The following is a 24,782-nucleotide window of genomic DNA, read 5'->3' as shown; positions in this document are numbered from 1 at the left end:
AGGGGAATCAAACACAAAAAGAATTTTTTAATCTTGCTCTGTGCACAGCAGAAGAAACTGCTGAAGTCGCAAACAGAACAACCATTTTAAGGAAAAGCAGCAGATGGCAAACTGTATGACATGATTCTATTGAATGTTTGAATTGCATGCTGTTTCCCCTCCATAAAAAGCTTCTGTTAACAGCACTCTATGGAACTGTAACCTCAGCACTTGGACAAGGACTCAAAAAACAAGGCATTACTGCAAGTTTTTTAGTCACGCATGTTAAGGTCTCACAAAGCCGCAGTTTTCATTTTGCAACTATAACACACATCTTGCCTTATTAAAAGATTTTAAATTAAAGTACTACAAGTAATGGAGAAACAGAAGAGATAATCCTCAGGTAGAGAACTTCAGAACAGACCTCATCATGTGAATACAGATTCACTGACTCATTGTATAGATTGCTATCGTATGCTTGCTCACTCTGCACTGCACAAATTCCTGTCTCTCCTTTACCCTTTTTACTGCAGCATAACTTTTCATGCTGAGTGGGCAGAGCAGGATTCACTGACGTGGGAAGAGTATCAGTTAGACAGTGGTAAAGGAAAGAAGGAAATAGTTTTTCATCTCCATATTCTATGTTGCATGGAACATCTATACATTTTAAAATGTTGTTTTAACAGACTGACATGAAAAGCCATTATTTCCTGAAACCAATAAGAAGGTCACAGATCAGTGCAACTAGGCAATAAGGTGCTCTGGGCAGAGATTTCCGCTTGCGTTTGTGCATCATACAGAAGAATAGGATGCCAGAAATTCAAAACTTTAAAACTGAGTTTCTAGGTCCCCAAAAATATCAATAGTAATCAAGTATGATTGTTCAGTCTCTGCTTATAAATCATTTTTACCCACTCTACTAGTGTCATATAAACATTTGAGAGTAATAGACACAATTCTCACTCCAGTGGTAGTTACGCTACCTTGGTGCTGGATAGATTTCTCTTGAAACCGTAATTCTGGCTTTGCATTAAACTTTCTTTTGCCTATTTGTGATGCTGCATTGGTGTCAAAGAAGTAGCAGTGGATGCACATGCCATCCTTGGGCAGAAGCAGCACACCCAGGTGCCACCACGCCATTAGCTCTTCCTTCTTTGCCTCATGCTTTCCAGAACAACCATTCACAGAGGTCTCACTGCCAGCAACATCACTCTCACTTCCCTCAAATAACTTCACAACCTATTTCTGCACTGTGATGCTACAGGACAGATTTTTCCACACCTTCATTTTGTTCATGTGCATATGTTCCCCACATTTGTAGACCTGCATATACACTGTTTTTCTTTTATACAGAAGACAAGTCAGATGCAAAACTCTTGCTCTCTTCATCAGTTCAAATTATCAAAGATGAACTTTTTTTTTTTTATCCTACAGCTGATTTTATCCTATCGCTTCATATTGATACAGAATATATTTTCTTTTAGAACCATATCAAATGGTCTAGAAGGTGATGACCACAGTGTTTGTAGTTAGCATTATACTACAATGAATTTGGGAATGCAGATTTAAGAAAAATGCAATCCATTAAATATGTTATGTTGCACATATTCTGCATGTTTGCAAAGAACTTTTCAGGACAAATGTATGGAAGAAATTTGTGATTAATCCTCTTCATATTTTTTTTATATTTGAACAAAGAACTTATCAGATGGACAATGTCTCCTAAACTGCAGATTTCAAGTTAGGAAAATAAAATTCAGATGTCCAAAAACAAACCAATCAACCCCTAACATTATCTAGCAATACTGTTCATTGACGAAACATATCTCACCTCTCACTGTCAGAGTTGCTTTCAGATTTTGCTCCAGATAGTTGTATTTCATTTAGTTCCAGTTGTTTTTGCAGCTGGTGACGTTCCTAAACAAGAAATGCAATAGCCTCCCTCAGTTTTCCATATGTCAAAATGTAAAGACTTCACTAAGAATAATATTTCATTGCAATTCAAAAGATCATTTGTGAAATGAAAATACAAAGTAATTAAACAAATTTACAGCTGCTACAGAGGATTCATTCATCGCCTATATCCACAGAATTAAATAATAGAATCAAATTCCAGCTATCCAGACTTATCAATCATACATTTGAAGATGTGCAGTGATACTTGAAACTGACATATTTGAATGAAGAAATGAATCATCACTATCTTTAACTACATAACTGTCATATTTTCCATGCTATCCTACCAAAAAGATTTCTCATTTCAAGGCAGAGATACAAGCTACTCCTCTATTTCTTCCCTCCAAAAACATCCTTTTTCAGTCATCCACAAAGTGCTTGTGAAAAATCTGTGAGAACTTGGGAACTGAATGAACACAGACCAATAGAGGAATCTGCTATCCAGTTTGATGGGAATTTAAGAGAGCCATTCAAATATCAAGTAGATGAGAGCAAATTAAATAACTAAAGAAAAGAAACTCATCCGTACTGTAAGAACGGTGTTACAATTCCTTGATTCATTGCATAATACTTATAAGCGATAGGCTGCAGCCCAGATGAAGTTAACAGAGCTGCTGAAGTGGCCTGTTAAGCTGACATGATTCCTCAGAGTAATCTTTAATTCTACTAATGAGACTTGTAAGCGTTAGACAAAAGAGGCTCAATATAAATGCACATCAGACTAACCAGTTAAGCCAACAAGACTGGCCATTAAAAATATATTCCTCAGCAGTAGCAAAAATTTACTATATTGAAGTCCATACTGAAGTAGATGAAAAAACATTTCACTTGTAAAACACAAGATTATATTATCTTTACTTACTAGAATTTCTCAGTACATTCTCTGTTTCTTTATTCTAGATACAAAGACCCAGATCTCTAAAGATGATGTCTGCTATTTACTTAAATGGGAGACACCAAAGTACATCCTAGAGTACTGAAGACTTTTAAAAGTGCTGCTCTTATCCCTTTTAGCATGACACCATACAGTCTAAGGATTAAACAATAACATTCATTCTTAGTTTAGTGAATGATACTAGAAAATGAAGAAGAAATTTCACTGTAACTGCTGGAGACAGAGGATATATAAAGCTTTCAGCTTTCAGTTTCAGATATTTGAGAAGGTCCAACAGATGCGATTGAGAAAAAAAAATACCAGGTAGGAAAAGGTATTGTGATACTCACAGACATAATCATGCATTAGAATAATAATAATCTGAATACTACTGTAAATTTTGTCCCAGAGCAAAATCCATAGAAGAGAAGGAAGGGTGGGAAATAAAAAGAAACAATACAAAACTGCTGAAACTAGTTTTATGGTAGTGCTGCCAGTGTAGCAAGAGATAAATGTCTCAAAGCATTTCTGCTTTCAGAGATTTAAAAGGCAATCATCGAAGAAACAGTTCTTAATTACATTTTAGTAGGGATTATTGAGCTAGGGGGAGAAATATATTTTAATACTGTCAGAAAAGAAAGAAGGTAAATTTTAGATTGAAAAGCATTGTACTCCATCTTTTCTTCCCTTCCCAAAATATTCTGAGACATCAAAATGAGGTAAAGTCTACATGGAAAAGGGAAGCTGCTGCTACATATCCGCAAAGAACATTCAGAACCTTTTAGTTTGAAGCCTTCAGATTAGCACTGTATTCAAATGAGAAGAAATTTGGAGATGCAATTCCAATCAGAACTATAAATAGTTTAATAACAAGGCCTGTATCTTGCTAAAATACATTTTAGTAGCCCTACCAACATCATTTCTATGAGCTTTTGGGTCATTTACGATTAATTCATTAGGCTTGGGAAACCATGTACACAGCAGGAAGACAAAATGTTTTTTTAATATGATGGTTTACTACATAAAGCAGCTCTGACCACCAAAAAAGTAGAAGAATCACTTAGTCATAGTATCTCCTTGATAATCTAGATGCATTTATTTATATGGATGCAATAACAGCAGTGGTAAACCACTGAGTATGGTACTGAGCAACAGGCAACTAAAAAATAAATAACATTCCCTTCAGGTACTTCTCCCTTGTCTTTGAATATGACAAGCAACTAACTCTCATACCTCTTCCATGCGTTCAATCAACCGATCCAGCTCACCAATTCTCTGGTCTTTCTCCTGTATACTTGTTTCTGTAATCTGCATCTTCTTATTTGACTCCTCAATAGCCTTCAGAAGCCGGTTGGTTTCCTCCTTCATGTAAGAAGATTTACAGTCACAACAACATACAGTACATTAATGAGAAATGAAACCATTCTTAGGCTGTAGCATCAAGACAGCAGTTTGTAAGCAAAGCTCAAAGCTGTTGACTTACCTAGAAATCTGGAAGAGTTGTGATCCCAAATGTGTATAGAGCAAAAGATCTGGGGCATTTTGAAGCACAGAGGTATTGTAAAGTATCATTATGAAAGTGTGAGAAAAACACCATTTCTTACATATTTGTTCTCCCTTCTGAATAGCAGTGAAGAAACAGCATGAGAAACTACGCTATTCCAATTGACAGCTTTTATCCTGTTCAGCTGTGTACTTTCCTCACACATAAAACAACAGGAATAGAAACAGGCTAGGGAATCTACCTTCAATCTCAATCATCTGTCTTTAGCAGCTAGAAGAACATGACAAACTGTTCAAAAAAGGTTTTACTTGTGGGTGGAATGAGACAAGGAGACACCAAGAATTACTGTCTAACTAATGTCCAGTGAAATTTACCCTTCCTCCTTCCCTCTTCTAAAATATCACTAAAATTGGACAAAAGTTGTTTGTTTGTTTGTTTTTTAAAGAGGATCAGAAGCTAAAAAAAAAAAAAAAAAAGGCCAAAATACTTAATTTTAAATTTTGAAGCCTATATTATCATTACTGCTGCTGCGTTTGAATATACTTTTTTCTCAGCCCTAAAACCCCGATAGCTTTGAAAACTGTGTAATGGTGGTTTGACAAGTCACAAAGAAAGAAGCATATGCACACTCTGGACTATTAGGTGATTGAGAAATGACACCCAAACTGAATACCACTTTTACAGACCAAATATACATACTAGGAGAATTTCCTTCTCAGCTTTATGTTTCTGCTCCTCTTCTCTCAGTTTTTCCTCATACTGACTGTACAGTTTTCTCGTCATCTCTCTCATGACTTCAGCATTGGCTTCTTGTGATGATTCCACCTACAATAGGGGAAAGGATGAAAGTTATAGTTGACCCATCAGTCAGTAGAGCACAGATGTCTGCAGGAGAAATGAAACTCGCATGACATGAAACTAACACCTTGAATTTTAGCTCCATCTTGCTATAAGTTTGACATAATTGAAGCAGATTTTCATTCGTGTCAAGATCATTTACAACATGGCCAATGTAGAACTCATTCAAATTTGTGGAAGTTACTATTTCATCAAGTTTGATGGTGCCTGAATTTAACCAACCATTGCTTCTCCAGGAACAGGTCATGACTCTTTACTGAGCCCTTCCATAAGAGTGTCCAAGTCACTGGAAGACTCCTGCCACATTACAAAAGCGTATTTTAGAGAGAATAGATTTAGCTCCTGTTTCTAGATGGCCATGAACTCTTAAAGTAGTGATTACCTTAAGCTGAATCTAATTTATGTGTTGTTAAGCAGAAGACACAGATGCACTCTTCTCTCTCTTGCTTGTTCACGTACTACTCTTTGTGCAAGCACAAGAAACAGGGTGATCATGGAGAAAAGTTCATCAGAGAACAAACCAGGCTGAAAATTAATAGACCCAGGGATTGGATATGGTTAATTTTTAACCATAGGATGAGCAACTCTATCACTGCATCAAGGAAGAGGGCAAGAATGGCAATTCAGAGACAGGATTTCCCCTTTAGGGTGGTTCAAAACACTCACTAAAACACACCCTCAGTGATTAAACACTGGATAGGACATTTGCAGCTTAGTCCATTTACTATGTAAACTCCAGTAAAAGCAAAGTAGAACAGCTTCTCCAGGACTTAGTTCTCTTACTAGAGATGCTATAAATCAGAGAAGGTTATACTAAAATACTGTGAGAGCTACAGCAGGGAGAAGAATGAAGTGATCCCTGTTGATCACACAACCACAAAGCCCCTGGTTCTGATTTCAAGGTTTTGTTTGTGTGGGGTTCTTGTATTTTGTTTTTTACTTCTTTGCTTCAAGGACTGAAGGGTTTATTAAACCCTTGTGTTTATCTTGCGTGGTAGGAACAAGTGTCCTACTGCCCTGTGGGATAATAACATATTTCATTCCTTGCAAAGGGACTAAGCTCTGAAGGATTCCACTTGTACTGCAATTTCCCCCTGGGCACCTCACCCAAACAGAAACAGGGACAGAGGTAGTAATTTGCACTTTTTGAGAGAGACTACTTATACAGCCTCTAAAGCTTTATTATGAAAGGAAACTAGAAAATGAATTGTAAGTTGAGGTAAACTAATATTATTAACCATTCATCATTAAGCATAAATACAGGTCACTAGAGAGCCAAAAAGAAACATCTTCTATGAACAAATTAGACATGAGTAAACCAGAGAGAAAAAGCTTTACAGAAGAGGTGCTTTTTTTTTTTTTTCATTTAAAGGAGATTAAAGGAATACTTTTGGCAGACAAGCGAGATGAGGGAAGAAAATGGGCAAGCTTTCTGCCATATGAAACTATATTCTGCATTTATTTCTCTGAAAGAAATAGCTTAGTTGTTTTTCCAAGAAACTAGCTGTTACAGTACATATCGACTGACTTTATGGGTCATAAAACTGAGAAGATTACCTGTCAAAAATTTGACAATACCATGTAAACAAACTCAACATCAAGACATTCTTATGGTACTGTACAAAGTTATAAAGTTATAAACTTACATCAGTGGACATTGATTACTACTTAACAGTTTGAAATTCCACCTGCCAACATGCCCTGATAGTAATCCCATGTTATGAGGAGTCTGACTTGCCAGCTGAGATTCTTTGTTGTCAAAACAGAATTCATTTAATATACTTCTAATGCTCTTACTGTGCAATGTTTTCAGGGGAGTTTATATACTGCACCTTTAATTTCAGTAACTGATTTTCAATCTGTGCTGTTTCCAGTTGTTTTTGCTTCTCTCTCAGCTTTTCCATAGATTGCTCATGTGTGTGTTTTAAATTCCTTATTTGTTCCCTTATATCAGAGTTCTCCAAAGTAACATCCACCAGAGTTTTCTGAAACAAAGAGGCAAACCACATATTAAGATTCAGAAATAATTCAGTGAGCTAACATAGTCAAGAAAGTGTAGAACAGGAAAAAAAAAAAAAAAAAGAAAACCAAAAAACCAACCCACAAATATTTAAGGCAATCCTGATTTGTCAATGTAGTGTGAACAGTGTTGCAAGTTTTAACATTTAAAATTGTTTGTTGTTGTTTTTGGTTTGCTAGAGGGTGTTTCCATAAGGAACATACTCACTGAAATCAAGTCCTGGAACACGACAAAAAGAGGAAGGAATATGGATACATTTAAGTACAAATATTACTCCCAGTAATCTTCCTTTCTTCTCTCCAAGGGCCATATATATAAATATATATATTTTACATATATATGTACGAAAGTGAAAATAACTATGACATACAAGAAAGCAGGAACTTTTTGAGTTTAGATGCATGGGAATTTGGAATCCTTTAAAACAGAAAATACATCCCCCCATTCTCCCTCCCCCAAAATTTCACAACTATGTAAAGCCTCACAGGTATTTAGCATCCACACATGCCACTTCCATCTCTATTAAATAGCAAAGGTAGGAGAGCCAGGATGTGCTCTGCTTTGCACAACACAGAACAAATCACATTTTTACCTTAAGATATTTTGTAGAGACATGACTAGTGGCATTAGTCTGCAGCAGATTAGTATCTCTTGATTGTACAGTCTTTTAATGTTGGTTACAAAACAGTCGCTGTATTCTTTTCCTTAGTGTCACAAATTAGCTGCCTCAGATATCCAAGACAATACTTTATGGCTTGTTTAGTGTTAGAAACTATTTTTGTTATTCATGTTTAACATATGCTTTTAAATCCATGTCAGAAAAGGAAGTTGTCAGCTGTGAAACAGCTGTTAAAATGTACCTGCAAGTCTATTGATGCTGATGTCAAGGAGCTGTTCATTTCACTAAAGCTATCTAAGGCTGCAGCCTGCACTCGCACATGATTCTCTAAGGATTCCTGATGAGCATTTGTCACCTGAGCAGGAAAAAAAAAGAAGTTTTATATAGAATAATGATCAAGTTTACCTATTCTCTCAAAGGGACCTACAGAATAGATAGATCCCATGGCTAATTTTCACAGTACTAGGATGCTTAAAATATATAGACCCCAAACCACATGCCTGTACCTCAAAAACAAACAAGCAAAATATATAATTCAAATATGCTAACAGAAGTGAACATAAAGTGAAAGTGGCTGTCTGCTGTTGAACAGTAATCAGCGTAAAACCTTTTCTGAAAGGACAAGAGGACATTTGACAAATGCCTATTCAGAAAGATGATATGCATAGAGTGGGTAGGTTGCTGGTGAAAATCAGAAGAATGCAAGAAATGAAGAAATCTAGAAAGGTTTGGGTGAAAGGTAGAATAGCCTTAATTGAGAAGGAAGTGACAGAGTATGTAAAGAAGCAACATCAAGAGCACCAAAGAATCAAGCAGAACGAAGCAGGCAGGAAAAGTCAGCAGGGAACTATGTTGTGTGAAGATCTGTCTTTTGTTGTGCACATACATACACACACTTGCATGCTTAAAACTTGAGGAAATAAAAGCATAAAATGACACCATTGAAGAGGTGACAGAAACCCAAACTGTAGAAATGATCAGGAACCATTTAGTAATAAAGAAGAAAATTGTTACTAATGGAAGCCAGCCCAACTTGGATTTATGTCATGGACCAGACAGATGTGTTTCTTGTTAAAGCAAAAGAGCACCACTGATCGATACGAAGATCAATTAGTGTTTAGTAACAAAGTTATAAATAGATCAGGTCAGGCCAGGGAGCAGAAGTTATTTAGTTACTGCTAATTCTATACAAATGTGTGCTCAGTTAAAAACAAATGAAAACAGAAATGCTTTGGATAAATTAAAAAAATTACAAGATAAGAACTTTTGTGAAGAAACTTACTGCCCAAGGGAGAGTATTTGAAGTACAAACTTCAAACTAACTTAATGAACAAAAAGTAGTCCTTGAAACTGATGGGGAAAAAAAGCATAGTGATTCGAAGCTGAAGCTAAGAGTGTGGAAAGGATTTTAAGTAGGATCCTCAAACAGCATGGAAGGTGGCAGTCATGTAGAAAACAAACAAAACCAAACAAATTTTAAAAAGCATATGTTATTAGATAGAAGAACACCTGTGCTTTTTTTTTTTTTTTTCAGGCACTCTCAATTATTAAGAAAGTATGTGTGTGTGAGGAAGGATGTCTCAGTGTGCCATTGACTTCAGAAAGAATCCTTCATAAAATGTTTATTTGCTTCGGAATTAGAGATTCTGTCAGAAGTGGTCAGAAACTATTAAGAGAGATTTTCGGACTCATGAAGGATTTCTACTGGTCCAGTGGAGGATCTGGAAGCATAGAATATCATCACTGCTGTTCAGTAAGGATCAACCAGAGAGAAGGCAAAGCTGCATCTAAGCCAGTGTTTGCCTACGTGGTACTGGATGGGGGCTGCATATCGTCAGCATCACAAAGGCTATTTAATTTGTTTCACAAAAATTCAGTTCTTCCCTCCCTCCTCTCAAGTTGGTGTGATTTTAAAAAATTTTTAATTTTTATACTACTTGACACATAATTTTGTTCTGTGCTCTGATCTTATATATAAACTGACAGTCTTCAAATGAGGAGGTAAGAAAGGCACAGAGTCCCACATTTTTGAAGTTAAATATGTTTAATTATCAAAGCTTCCTCTGAACCAAAGCTGTGAATAACAGTACTGAATATAAAATCCACAGCAGGTTGTCAGTGATTGTTGGACCAAAGAACTCAGCAGTTTAAGACAAAAGGTAAATCTACAGACTGCAGCAGGTCTTACTGAAAAAGCACAAAGAAAGAGTTCATCAAATGACCACCAAAAGGTTCATTAAGAACCACAAGGTAAGTCATGTTAGGACTGTCATGCATTAAAGAATGCTGCTACTTCTTTTATTATCATATTTAAACATTACAGTCACTAAAACAGAGCAGTCTGATGAAACCACAACTCTATGTTGCACTGATCACTCCTAATTATATAGTCAATATTTTTTTTCATTTCATATGGCAGCTCAGTGCTACAAAGATCTCCAATAATTCCCAGATTGTCTAGAATGAACACGCACCCAGGCAATGCTATCAAGATTATCTTTCATTTCCAATAACCAGGCAACTAATTTCATATACAAAAGCATCCCTGTCTTACTTTACCTTCCTGGAGGGAAAAGGTAAATAGATAGCACAGGGACAAGTTATTGTCATATACTTTCCCTACAATTGAATGCATACTTACTTTCAGTTCATTCGTAAGCTGCTGTATTTTTCGTTTCATTTCATCATACTCCCCATACATTTTCTTTCTTACTTTTTCCAGAGTTGCTCTCACCTGGTGTTAGAAAAATCACATGCCTTTATCAACCAGACTTATTGATGACACTGTTTGTACTGGGACACAGTATTTTGTTTCTGTGTTCTTTAGTGTTACTTTTAGAATTGCCCTTTATTAATTAATTAAAACTTTTTGTCAACAATAGTTCACTCTTAAGACTAGAACTTAATTCTTAAGAGCTGTCCACACAGAGATGATATAAACAAAAATGTGAGCAATTCTAAAATTCTCTGTACACTTAAACACTAGTAAATTAATAATTTAAATAACAAATTTCAATTAAACTTTCCAGAAGACTAACTTATTTAGTTTATTAGTTGAATGAAAATTAACTTGAACATACAATGTTTTCTTTCTAAGAAAAGCATCCAATATGGATTATGAAATCCATATTCATACATTAATTCTGTTACAGCATTTAATTAAGTTTTCACCAAGTGTCCTTTGAAAATAAACCCTTTAGTTTCACTGAATTTGGACTTCCAGGCTCATATCTAGTTAAATAATGTATTAATTACCAATGTAATTACAAATCTGAAGAATAGAGTACCCAATCTGACCTTGTTTAATACCTATGGATGTAAGCTATACTTTGCCTTTCTAAAAAAAAAATAAAAATAAATAAAAATAAAATTAAAAAATAAAAGAAAGGAAAAAGGGAAAGAAAAAAAAAAAAAAAGGTATGTTAAAAGCCAGCTTGGGTTTGCATGCCATTGAGAAACATGCAAAGAACCAAATTTTCTCAAGAGCACACATTGTAAACCCTCATTAAATGTTTGCCTACAGTTTATCTTCCAGCTACGTAGCTCAAATTCTTTTTCTTCCCCTCCCCTCAGCTGAACACACACTGGTTGCAGATTATCTAGGGCAGTCAGCTTACCTTGCATCTGCATAGCTGAAGTGGGGCTTGGGAAGGAAGAAGGGGAAAGCATTAAAAGGGGGAATTTTCTGGGAGTTCTGCAACATATGCAGTCCCAGAAAGAGGACACTGGCCACCAAACCTACATAAGGAGTGGATTCAACCTATCCCAGACTGCATGTTTCCTTTGTGATGAGAAACACGGAAGGAAGCTGACTCCTGCACTTCTGAAGGAAGCACTGTCTCTACTCACACACATGCACCTGCCCACACACACACTTGCAAGGTGCAAGTTTGACACCGGTACAGGAAAAAGAAGCATCAGTAGTTCAGAACATGGCCTTCCATTTCCGGGCTAAGTCAGAATATGTGGCACAAGCTGAGGGCTCTGCTTATAAAGATGAAACTTATCTGGCAGGCCAAAGTTCACAACTAGCATGGTTGGTTCACAGCCTCCACTTCTTCAAGGGTTTTACCCTTTTTATAACCAAGTACCAGTGCAAAACATGCTATCAGTCTGGACTGACGTTTCCCACTTTGCCACAAGCCAACAGAGAGCAGAGAAGTGCAGGGACATGCTCCCAGTTCAAGCAATCTGAATCAGGTACCAGAAGCAGTGCAGCCTGTGCTGTGTACCAGTTCATCCATTCCCTGACAGCACTTCAGATAAACTGCACAGGCAGGAAAACAGCAGCTCATGTTCCTTGCCTGCGTAACAGTAGCAACAGACCCTAAATGGCGAGTGCAGGTACTGGTGTTAAACACTGGGAGCTTGAAATCTGTGAGTAATAAAGGAGAAAAACAAGTGCTGATAACTGGAGACCAGGCAGATGCTAAGAGTACACATAATTACAGTCTCCTAGACTGCTGGCTTGACACAGTGTTCCTCCCTTTTATATCAACACAGTTCTCCTGCACTTGAGTCATTGTAAGATGATAACCATTGACCAACAGCTTCCTGGGTGGCAAAGGAGGATGGAAAGAGGTCAAATTATTCACTCTGGGCTAATTAGAAGGTTATTGCCAAAGCCTGAGAGACAAGGACTGACAGGCAAAGAGATGGTGAGTCTTGAGCACAAAAACTAGCAGCATCAGAAATTCATTTTATTCTTTCAGTACAGTTTTTGCCAATTATGCTAAATGAGCATGCACAAAGAAAGTAGTACAAAGTCATCTTATTAGGCTGACTATTTTAAGGCTGCCCCAAGACATACCCAAGTGATTTTACTATATCACCTAATTTGGGAGCCTTTTCAAAACTGTGATGGAGGAGGGGGAAGCAGAAGATAAGAGAGAGTTCATCCTTTCATGCTTACAAAGTTTATCCTGCATAACTTTGAAATTATGAACGTTTCAGAATGGGAACCTTAAAATCAGTTAGGCAGCTTGCTTGTCCAGCCATAAGCCCCCCCAACAATCACTAAGCATTACAGATTATCATCTGGCACAGAGGGTGTGAGCTTCAACCATGTAGCTTTTAGGTACTTCAGTTTTTTTCAACTCAAGAAATAACAAGGCAAACCATTAGCTTCAGAATGGGTTCTCTATTCAAATTTGAGGTTATTTGGTGTGACATCAGTCATCCCGCATACACTCACAGCTCTACAGAAATATATGGAAGGTATATCTCACAAATTCTGAAGGTGAAAGCATAACTCACTTCTTTAATGTAATTCATCTCCTCTTTCAGCTGATCAGCTGACCAGCCATAAACCACCATTTCTCTCTTATGGTTGTTGTCAGTCCGGTGCACAACGCCATACACCATTCCATGAGAGAGCTTCCCTGGAGACATGCCATTTGGTACATGGTAGAGCTCCTTAAAAACAAATCATATTTTATTTCAAACAAGTTCTAGAATGATTTAAAAATTGAAGGCAGGAACATAAGACAAGCAACTATAGTGAAAGAACAGCAGTACCTAAGAATACTAGATCCCAAATACCTGTGGACCAAATTATCAACCTTCATATTTTGGGATGATCAGTGATTTCTATAATCAGCTTAGATGTCAATTCTCCACTAGCTTTAATGAAAATGGTATGTGTACAGCTAAGAGCAACAGATGGATTATTGTAAGGAGAGAGACATGAGAAAGAATGTCTTTCTGGCTTATATGGTACTTTTCTGCATTCTTCCAGAGGACTATTTGCTCTTACAGTTTCCTTTTGAATTCTTGCAAACACAAAAATTCCTCCATCCTGTCCCTTGCAAAGTCTGTGCTGTGCAAAACATAAAAATTCACAAGTTTAATCTAAATGTTTCAACAGTTCTCAGAAGAAAATGAAACTGAAACTTCAAAGCTCTATGTGAGAGTTCAGAAAATACCATTTTATCTTGTAGATAAAGAGGCAATAATCTTAGTTTTCATTTTAGGATAAACACCTCCAAAACAATCAAAAGTCCATCTCAGTCTGTAATTATAGAACATGTACAACTGATGTTATAAGAGCCAAAGCAGTGCTATGAAACAGCATTCATGTGAGTGTTTCAGTGTTATGAACTAGTATAGAAGGCCTTGATAGGAAAGTGAAGTGGCAGCTTTAGTGCTTGTGTTTGATATTTTAGCAATCTGCAGAAATTTCTAGAAGCATATTTGTAATAAACTTATGTCTTATTTTAAAGTGCTTTTTGCAACAGACTCCACTTAAACATCACGTCAATATGCCTTGTAAGAAAAACACGTATACAAACAGTGGGAACCATTGCCCTCGAATATAAATATCTGCAAGGTCAGAAGTAGCCACCCACACCGACTACGCACCTGGCCTCCCTTCTGATAAACCCAGAGAAACACACTCCTGCAGCAATTACCTGAAGTGAATCAGACTCCAGAAGTACTAATTTATATTCCTGAATACAAAGAATTTGAGAAACTAGCTCAGACAGACGTCCATGCTTTTAAAATGAGAAGAAAAAAAAAATCATATCGTTTAACTTTGAATATCTGCAAACTGAGATCCTAAAATGAGCAATTACTTGTGAGCATGAAGTTAGAAAGACAGTCTTGAAAGAAACAGCTGTTACTGAATAGTTTTGTGCATTGTCTTTCTTTTAAAAGCCAGTGATGGGGACAAATCACTCACAGGTAACTTCACTGAACTTCCTTTTGCACACCAAATTTACTAAGATGTCAATAGATATGAGATTACTTTTGAAAATATTTGAGTTTGTTTTGTTATTCAGTAATGACACAGTATTGAAACTCACAGACTTTTGAGGCTCCTTATAACATTAGTAGCCTAAACAGTATCTAAATACTCTCCTCCATATCAGAGGCAGAAAGAGGTGAAACTTATTAGTTTACATCCACATGCATCCCAGCAAGTGTTTAGTTCTTACCACAACAGGTGATGGTAGTAACTGTAGTCTAATGCAATAGCTCTTTCTGTTTTTGGCAGCCAAACTTACACAATTACAGTGACAACATAATAATAAATATTTCTTTGGGTAGGGTGAAAATGAACAGGATAATTTATTTGTGCTAAAAGTAATGAGTAAAAATACAAATCTGTTGTATATACTATAGAATAAAATAGTGTCCCTCCTGCACTGACACTGCCTAATGACACTAACATGGCTTTACTGTATCATTACTGGCTTAATCATTTTGCTGAAGCTCTGTGTGCACGCAGGGCTGGGAGGGGAACAATCCTGACACCAGATGAAGACAGTTTCAACCATTTAATAGAAAAATATTGGTCAACTAGCCCTATCTATACCAGATATTATTTTGCATGTTGAAAACGCCAAGTTACATAGTTATGATTTGCTTGTTTTTCTCTTCTCTTTAATGCATACTGACAAAAATCCTGCACCTGATTACTTGAGAAATAAATACAGGAACTAGATGGGGATATGACTCAAAACTTTTGCATCTGTTTACTTCCAGGGTTGTATAGTTGCTTTGGTAGTTTCATTTCAGCTCCTCCCCCGCATCTGGATGAAGGGATTAAATACAAGTTTCCATCTTCCAGATAACAAGATGAATAATTGCTTTGATTGTTTAGAGGTTACTAAGGCCCCAGACATTGAATTCATAAATCCATAACCTTTACCCACTCTAATCTATATTTTATGAAGTGAACAGCAACTACTAAGATCTTTTGTGCCTCGGAAATATTAGCAGGATTGTTTAAAGTTCTGTTTGCAGAATTCTGTACGGAGATCGTGATCAAGTTCCTTATTTTTAGAACATTACAAACACATTTCCAAGGAATGCTTTACAAGACTCACGCCTCTCTAGCAAAGGAAGATAGATTCAGACCATTGGTTTTGCAGCAAGGGAATCAATCATCCATGACACTTCAATATTTCACAGATGAACAGATTTAAATTTACATCATAATAGGCACATAATGAGCACCATAAGTATGCATAAAGCCAGACTGGTCACACTTCTCCAGCAATGATGACACAATTGTCTGTCATCCATATTTGCACAAGCCTCCCAAGATTTCTTTGTCACTTCTCTTTCAAAAGATTAAAGGAATCTCCATCATCTGTTGAGAGTTCCAGTTCTGCCATGTGCTACTTACAATACAGGATACTGCTTTTACTTCTCATTGTTTTGCTCTGTCTTCCATATATATCCACTCTGAAAATTCAATTTTCTGACAAGATTCTCACCCCTTTCCTTTCTGAGGCATCTCAGTGATGATAACAGAATAAGTAAGTACTATAAAATTAACCAGAAGACTAGGTGAAGCTGGAAGGTTTCTTTAGATTAGAGAAGCATTGTTTTTAAGGTCAAATTATCAGCCAAATCTAGAGCATTTTTTTCACTCCCAACTGCCTGTGCACTTCCAGCACTGGAACAATACCTCTTCCAAGTACGGTTTGTTGCTGCAAAATTTTCTTGAAACCCCTTATCTGAAAAGGCTGGCTAACCTTAAGAAACTCATGAATATTTCTTTGTGGCTACAGTCAGTTATATGACAACTCAAGTTAACCACAACACATTATGCTGATGTACACGAAGGCAGCTTCCAGGAACGTGCTTCATCTAAGCTGTAGCAACAGTCATGTTGCAGTTGGTGTGATCGCACAACATATCCTAAAGAAAAGCTGACTGTGTTTACTTAATAAATATTTAATACAGAAGACGACACCCCAAGGTTGCAAAAGTCTTAATAATTGTCATGCATCCTGTTTATATCTGTCCAAGCACATAGCACAAGCAAGGTCTGAAGCCAGTATAAACTCTGAAACGAGTACAAACTCATATTTAAATGTGATTTGTGAGCTGCTTTTCATACTGCCCATGGTTTATCAGTATTATGTAAAGGTGGAAAATATGCTAAGACATAGAACACAAGTGTTCTTAAACTCATGACACTAAATAAGAAGCATCACTTAACACATTTCCACTTCTAAGCTCTTTGAAATATTGTAGAATTATGTGCCACATCTAATCAAATAAAACTGTTTCTGTAATGCCACTCTTTATACGTTAAGAAAGACAAATACACTAGCTACCAGAAGTAGCTACCACTGGAATTATTTCTGAGGCTTTCATTTAATACTGGTTTTAATAAGGAGCTGCTTAAATAGCACATAAAAAACAGAATTAGTGCTGGAGAGGCTGAGAAACAGTAACAGCAGCCACCTGTAGCAGGTGAACCACATTCGTTATGTCACAACTCCTGCTATGCTGGTGGGAGTGGGCTGGCAGCCACAGATCAGCAGAGAAAATAGGCGCTGTCCTAGATTCAAAGTGCACAACAGCCTCATATTCATTGCACTCATGTTCCTTGATCCAGGTCTGACATGAGTTTCTCTTGATTATCTGCATCACACTGTGGCGAAAATTCCACTCCTGGCTTCTGTATAGCCTACATTTTTGCTGTGGGAAAAATGTTTGCTCTGCTTTTGTATTTCTGCTCAAGAAGCAATAAGGATTTCATCTCTAGGATGTGAATAATTTAAAAATGTAAATTAAAGAGTTAGAGGATATACAAAGCAAAAGTATTGGTTGAAGGTTAAGCCTGAATGCTGTTCAAACTCTATTGAAAGCCTCAAAACCAGTAAAATAAGACAAATTTATAAAGCATTATCTCATTTTCATTCTCTGTCCACTTGCTCAAAGGAAAAAAAGAAAAAATCTCCATATATATCTCAATATTCTACCCTCAAATATCTAGCTGCAGCTTCCAATGACACTTCCAAATTTAGCCATGACAGTGAGGAAAGGGCCTGACTGATAAAAATAAGCCCAAGCCCAAACAGAGACAATACAACTGTTCAGTAGCATTTTATTATGCAGGGCATGGCAGGCTTCAGAACACACAGATACTGCTTATGATCTGACCAGCACAGTAATCCTTTGTACCTCATGGTGAAGTAAACAGCCTCATACTACTTTCATTTATTGCCTATCAGTAACAGGAGCAATGGAACAAAATTATGGTAGTTGCAGACACTCTCAGCCTGAAGTGCTAACAATTCAGATATTTAGCTTTTTGCCAATGAAAGAAACCACCCAATCAACTTGTATTTGTGTCTTCAGTTCTCACATGTTTTTTTCATCACAGGCTAAACAGGAATACAGACATGCAGCCTGACACACGCAGCACAAGTTCTCTCCCTTCAGTTTTTGAAATCATCTGACTGGGTACCATCTTTTACAAAAGTCAGGCAGAGGCCATCCTCTTGCCCTTAATGCCTGCAGTAATTCTCTTGTAACAAAACTGCCAGCTCTGCCATTTTGTTCTATTTTTCACACTGGCTCATTTTTATTCCATATCAGAATGGCAATAAATTAATCAGCCTAGAAACATAATGCACTGACAGAGATTTAATGAAATACGGCATTATATTTTCTGCTAAAATTGGACTGCAGTGAAAAAATCTAAGTTACCATCTATTGACATAACCAATAAAGCATCAGTTCTGAACTGTCAGTGAGCTCTAGGGCAAGATGCTAGCAGGTTCAGTGCCAGCAGTGGCTCCTGTACAGCTGATTTTGCAGCTGCTACACTTTACAACAGTATTCAGTTCCAGAGAACACACAAAATAAAGAAATAACCAGCAAGCCATCGCTATGTCACATCAGGGCAGCTCAAAATCACCTCCTTCTAATGAAAGATTAGAAAGAGAAGATTACAACTAAATGTCACGCCATGGTGTATTTATAGTTTTCTGGCATTCCCTTTGACACAGCAAGCTCTTATGCTCTCCTCCCTCACTTCTTGTCTGCCCAAAGAGGAGACAGCCATGCAGCCATGCTCAGATGACCCAATCTGCTGCAACTCTTCAGCAAACACTGCACAAATTCTCTGGTTACCCTCGCAGTTTATTTGTGTAAGTCAACAGTTGTACTACTTAGATTTTTTTTTCCCAAATGCTCTTCTTTGCACACAACATTAAAGACAGCACAGAACTCTAACTTTCAAGTCCTGCTGTCGCATTTGATTCTTGGTGAAGCTGTGTGTTTTGACACTAAATTGCAGAGTGTAAGGCAGAAAGGTGAGCGCTTCTCTAATTTCTCTCTATTAGCATTATCTCCAAAAGGGAAATGCAGCTCTTATAAGACCATATGAGAATTATGTAACATTTGTAAAATTTCTTATTCTCAATGTGATGTATGGAATTTCATTAACACTGACTGAGCTGAATATGGGTGGATCAGCAAAGATAACTGATCACTACTCTCAGAATTATTTGGTGTAGGCTTTTTTGTTGGTTTTGGTTTGGTTTGGTTTGGTTTTTTAAAGCTTACAGTAAGATAAAACTATCAGAGTATGACAAGTCAAGAATCTTGTGTGTACTATAAGTTACTGTGTAACTAAATCAAATATTCAAAGCAATATATTACATAGTCAGTATAAATCTACAGGTAATAAATTCCTGTCTTGCTTTAGAGGCATGAGAAAAAAAACAGTTCATGTTCAGTGATTTTTTTTTTTTTGTAGTTGCTTCACATTCAGTGTATTTTTTTGAATTACACAAAAAAAGTAAAACAAGTAAATGACACAATTACTCTGTTGTTCTTCTTTAATTGCCAAGACACTGAACAATTACAGCCCAACCAGTTCTAAAGATACACTTTCTAAAAGTGTACAATATAGCTCTCATTAAATACAAAGCCTGGCAGAGAAAAAGAAGTCACATAAGGAAGTGACCAAGAAGCCCTGCTCACTGGCACTTCTTTCTCATTATTACACTACTCAGCATAGTAAAATGAGTAAGCCATGAGTCAATAACTGTCCTCCTCAAAAACAAACTTATAGTACTCTTAGGGCAATAGGTCCATATGTGTCAGCTGGACTGGGGATTTCTTCAATCAGATACAAACTGACAGAACTCTAAGCAGTGGGTGATAGTACTTTCATTGCTACAACTAAACACCTTCTGTACACATTCAATTATTACAGTGTACTGGCCCCAAAATCAGCTGATGCAGAATACTTCCAAGTCTCAGGCAAACCAATTCACACACACAGCAAAGGCTCATTTCTCACACTCTTAAGCCTATATGAAACATAAAATTCCCCACTTCAGGTGAGGATCGAGACTTTGCTTAATGAAAGACACTGCTGCTTATAGCAATCCAGCATATAGATTTTAAATAATCAAGTTCTAAAAATACTTTAGTCACACATTGCTGTCAATCTCTGTGCTGTTTGTCTACTACTACTCTTCCACTTTGCATGATGTTTTGCTGTTCCCAACACCAGAGCTCAGGCTCAAAGTTTACAGCTGACTTGCTCAGCATCCATATGCTGTTCAGTCTTCCAAGATGATCCAGTTACCAAAACAACTAAAATCAGCTTCCACAGATGCCAGTATTTACTCCTTGTTTGTACAGCATTTGATTAGAATTGCTAAAACTTACATGTTTCTTTCTTTCAGGTTCTTTTGCTCCCTGCTCAGGCTGTGAGACTTCATCAGGTGGTACTGTTAAACGTAGTCTGCAAACATTCATCTGAAAGAAAAACAGAAGTTTGCTTTCAGATTCAAGCGCTACAAAAATTAATTTAGATAACTTGCTTTGCAAAATGAATTGTGCTAACATTCAAGTTTTCATTCATTATTTTCTACTTACATCCAATCAGCTGACAAAAAAGTAAGCTATTTGTAAAAGGCTAGAGGGTTTTTTAGCTGGCAAGAAATAATTCAAGGGCATCCATAATTACATACCTGAAATAGCAACAAACAAACAAACAAAAAACCACAAACCTTTTCAATTAACAACATGTTCTTACATACTTACAAATGACATTGAAAGCTCAGATATCAGAACGTGAACGTAATTTCCTAGTTTCTCAGCTTTGTTTGCAGATTTGGCATACTTCAGTCTTCAAAAGGGAGTATTTTGAAACACAAAGGTTATTCTGGAGTGAATATCCCTTTTTTGTTCAGTATTTGATAAGAGTACAGAAATTCCACAAAATTCTAACAGAAACATTATTGAAATGTTATACAGAAAATTGCAAAATTGCTTGTAAAAGAAAAGCCTCAGAATTATTCACAGAAATTTTAAGAAAAAGGCCAGGGGGGCTGATAGTTTTTTACCCCCTATCACTCCTGGCCATGCTTTTGGCTGAGATCTTTGCTGCAACAGTATTTTTAAAGAATCATTTCTCATACAAGAAACTTGGTTACAAACATTAGTCTTATCTGTACACGAGACTTCTTTGTAGAAAACAATCCTAAGTCCTAAACTGAGCAAATGATGAAATGAGAATTTCTTGTCTAAATTCAAAGCTTCACAAAATATTCCTGTGAAATCTCAGCTATCTGTTGACAAAAATGACTCTAAGCTGTTCTTCAAACAGCTAAGGCACCTCTTTCATGGTTACTGTGGGCCATCACCAGTGTTGTATAGTCCAGTGTCTTTTCTGATCCAGATGTCTTCAGTTTCTCCTAAATGCCTATATCCAGCCATGCAGAATCATAGAATGGCTTGAGCTGGATGGACCTTAGAAGCTAAATTCCAAACTCTCTTTTTGTGCAGAGTTGCCACCCACCAGATATTTGGGCTGCTCAAGGTCCCATCCAACCTGGTCTTGAATGCTGCCACGGATGGAGCACTAACAACTTCTGTTCCACTGCCTCACCACTCTGAGTAAGGAATTTATTCCTAACATCTAACTAAATTTCCCCTTTTATTTTAAAACCATTTCCCTTTTCCTAACACTATATGGCCATGTGAAAATTTGGTCCTCCTCCTGTTTATAAGTTCCCTTCAACTACTGCAAGGTTGCAATAATGTCTCCCCTGAGCCTTCTCTTCTCCAAGTTAAACAAGGCCAAGTCCCTCAAACTTTCTTCACAGGACAGTTGTCCTTTGATCACCTTGGTGGCCCTCCTGCCTCAACAGCTCCCCATCTTTCTCATACTGGGTGCCTCAGACCCGGATGCAGTACTCCAAACGGGGCCTCAGAAGAGCAGAGGAGACAGGAACAATCAACTCCTTCTTCCCGCTTGTTAGTCAGCAGCCTGGGATACAGTCGGCCTTCTAGGCTGCAAGAGCACACTGCTGGCTCATGTCCAGCTTTTCTTCTATCAGGACCTCCAAGTCCTTCTCCGCAGAGCTTCTCTCATTAAGTTCTTCTCCCAGACTATACACATATCTGGGATTGCCCTGACCCAAGTGCAGCACCTTGCACTTAGCTTTCTTGAATCTCACTAGGTTCATATGGACCCATCTTTCAAGCCTGTTCAGGTGTCTCTAGGTGGCATCCCTTCCTTCTATTGTGTCAAATGCACCACTCAGCTTGGTGTCACCCACAAACTTGCTGAGGGCACTCTTGATCCCACTATGTCTATGTTGTTGATGAAGATACTGAAGAGCACCAGTCCCAAGACAAACATCTGGGGGCCACCACTCATCTCCAGCCTTCAGCTGGCCATAGAGCAATTGACCACAACTCTCTGTCTGCAACCATCCACCAAGCTCTACTGAATAGTCCAGCTTTCAAATCCATATCTCTCATTTAGAGATAGGGATGTGGTGTGGAATCATGCCAAAAGCAATACACATTCTTGCTCTTCGAAGTACAGCTTTCCATCAGTCTTGCCCAAGAAAGATCACAGTTCATGTCTTGATCATTATAGCATTTCCTTTTGCTTCAAAAATCAACAATCATGCTCTATTTGCTGGTATTTACAGCATAGCAGCAAAATACTACTCATAGACTCCAAATTTCACCATTTCAACATCAAGTTCTTCAAATAGTCTCTCATATCAAATAAGTCTTCACTTTCGAGACTCTTCGAAATGGAATCTCTCCATAGCACCACTATTCAGAATTTCTGTAACAGAGATTCTCATTCTCCCTTCTTCCAAACAATTGACCCTTTTCAAGTTTTAAAACTAGAAGCATTCATTTTTTCTTCTTCCCAAGCAAAAAGATTAGAAGAACTATCTGCAAATATCTGCATCAACTCCAGACTTTCTTTAAATCCCATCAAGACGACCAATCAACACTGAGAGAACACCAACTATATTACAAAATGCCACTTTCTGCTGCCTTCCATCTTCTTTTAAGTCTCTTTGGTCTGCAGTGCCTTCTATCAATAAGAAAAATGTTCTGAGATAATGTTTATGTAAAACGTGTGATCCATATTTGTATTATAAAACGGGGGAAAAGTGCGCATAACAAATTCAAGCTAAAGTACAACCTACTATTTAGATACATCTTGGAGGGTACCTTCTGTGAAATGAGCTCTTACTGTTATTTCATCATTTAGCCATATGCTATCAGCTCAAGAACAAAAAGCCACAGAGAAAGTGATAGAAGAAAGAAAGTTCAGCACAAAAGTGGGTTATGTTTCAATATTTCCTAGATAATTCTGAAACAATGAAACAGGTTTGAAAAAGATGGGTCCTTGCACATTGGCTTTAGACTCTGGTTGACTGCTATCTGTGTTCTCCTGAAAACACCAGACTCTTCCCTTACACTGCAGAAGCTGTCAGTCCTTTCTGCTTACAAGTTATCAAGATACAATAATAATAAATTCCTCAGTGCTAGAGCTCACTTATTCATAAAGTAATTAATACTATGCTTTATCACCTATTTAATTTCCATTTCCCCCTGCTCTTTCTTCTCATTGGCTTAGCAAGGCTCTTTCCTCTAAAACAAGTGTGTTTACAACAAAAAGGGAAAGAAATACTGGCATTCATCCATGTAGTCAAACAAAGACCAGACGTGTAAATAGGAAATAGTACTGAGTTTGTGCTGTGCAGGAAGTGACAGATGAGGCCAACTTTTTCTTACAGGGGTTTCAAATGAGAGAAAATTAAGCTAAATCAAATAAAAAGACTCTTAGGAGAAAACATGACAAACACCTCAAAGAAACAGAAGCGCATACTAACGGGCAACTCAATGTCAGGTGAAATGGAGTTGTGTAAGTTTTTCTGAAGCTGGCAAATGGTTTGCTTGTCAGTCAGCAAAGGACTAGTTATAGCCAACACATTTATAGGTTCATGGTGCAGTGACTGTAAATAAGTAATTATGTGTATACCAGTTAGTGAATCATGGCTGCCTGTCACATTACAGCAGTGCATGTGTTACAAGGTTACTATGAAGAAAAATCAGAGAAACCCAGAAGGAAAGCAGGCAAGTTGTAACAAGTAGCTTGGAAATACAAATCAATAACAGTAATTTGTTGAGACTAAGAACAGTGTATAAAAGGTTGATAGTATTTAAACTATTTTTCTTGTTCTTTTTTTTTTTTTTTTTTTATACAATGTCTTCTCTATTAGCTCCCTAAACCACACTTTAATTTCTTTTCCACTTCCTTGTTTCCAAGTTAGCTCCAAACTACTGAGATACCTCAAATCACAACCATATTTTCAGCAGTATTTCTGACAAAAAATGAAGACATAATGCTTCACTTTGCTGCCTGCTGCACATAAATACCATTCAGAGGGTGGTATGAGCAGTCATCTGACAATTCCAGCCTTGAAGTCACACCCAGGGAGGCTTGTATCACAGTGGCAAAGTGCCATCCAGTTTTGAATTCCTTGCTGGGACAACCTCATACAGGCTGTACTCTTACCATTGTTTATAACAATTGCACTTCCGTAACATCTCTGGGGAAACAGCAGAAAATGTATAATGTAGCCACTCACTCCTATTCTTCCTGGACCACAGATGATGCATGCTACCTAATGACACGCCAGTATGTTAAAATTCACAAACACTACAGAGATTAGAAGGGAAAAAACAGCAGGCACCACTTTCCCTATAACCTTGAGAAGCAATCACGGATGCTCTCTTTGCCATGTACTGCTTCCTAAAGGAACAGCTGTCCCAGCCATTTGTAGGCAAGGTTACTTGACCAAATGAATGGGCAGGCTCATACAGAAATCACAGCCAGTCCTCTTCCAACAGCAAAACATGGCTGTAGTGATGCCCTAACATGGAA

General features: G+C 37.3%; 1 protein-coding gene across 5 annotated transcripts in view; it reads right to left on the bottom strand.

Moving 5' to 3' along the window:
• The window catches only part of MYZAP (myocardial zonula adherens protein), a 67,981-nt gene that overhangs the window by 25,245 nt on the left and 17,954 nt on the right, over positions 1–24,782 (bottom strand). For all 5 annotated transcript variants that reach the window (XM_052672418.1, XM_052672413.1, XM_052672415.1 and 2 more), the window contains 8 exons: positions 20,243–20,332; positions 13,067–13,225; positions 10,452–10,544; positions 8,052–8,165; positions 7,004–7,156; positions 5,013–5,138; positions 4,043–4,171; positions 1,811–1,896 (listed from right to left, as the gene is read on the bottom strand). In XM_052672418.1, coding sequence (XP_052528378.1) covers positions 1,811–1,896; positions 4,043–4,171; positions 5,013–5,138; positions 7,004–7,156; positions 8,052–8,165; positions 10,452–10,544; positions 13,067–13,225; positions 20,243–20,332 — 950 coding nt within the window. The remainder of the gene's footprint in view (positions 1–1,810; positions 1,897–4,042; positions 4,172–5,012; positions 5,139–7,003; positions 7,157–8,051; positions 8,166–10,451; positions 10,545–13,066; positions 13,226–20,242; positions 20,333–24,782) is intronic.

This window comes from Tympanuchus pallidicinctus, unplaced genomic scaffold (assembly GCF_026119805.1).
Source record: "Tympanuchus pallidicinctus isolate F22 unplaced genomic scaffold, pur_lepc_1.0 scaffold12, whole genome shotgun sequence".
NCBI classification, from domain to species: Eukaryota; Metazoa; Chordata; class Aves; order Galliformes; family Phasianidae; genus Tympanuchus; species Tympanuchus pallidicinctus.
Note: the sequence above shows the minus strand (reverse complement) of the source record. Positions and strands in the feature narration are given on the sequence as shown.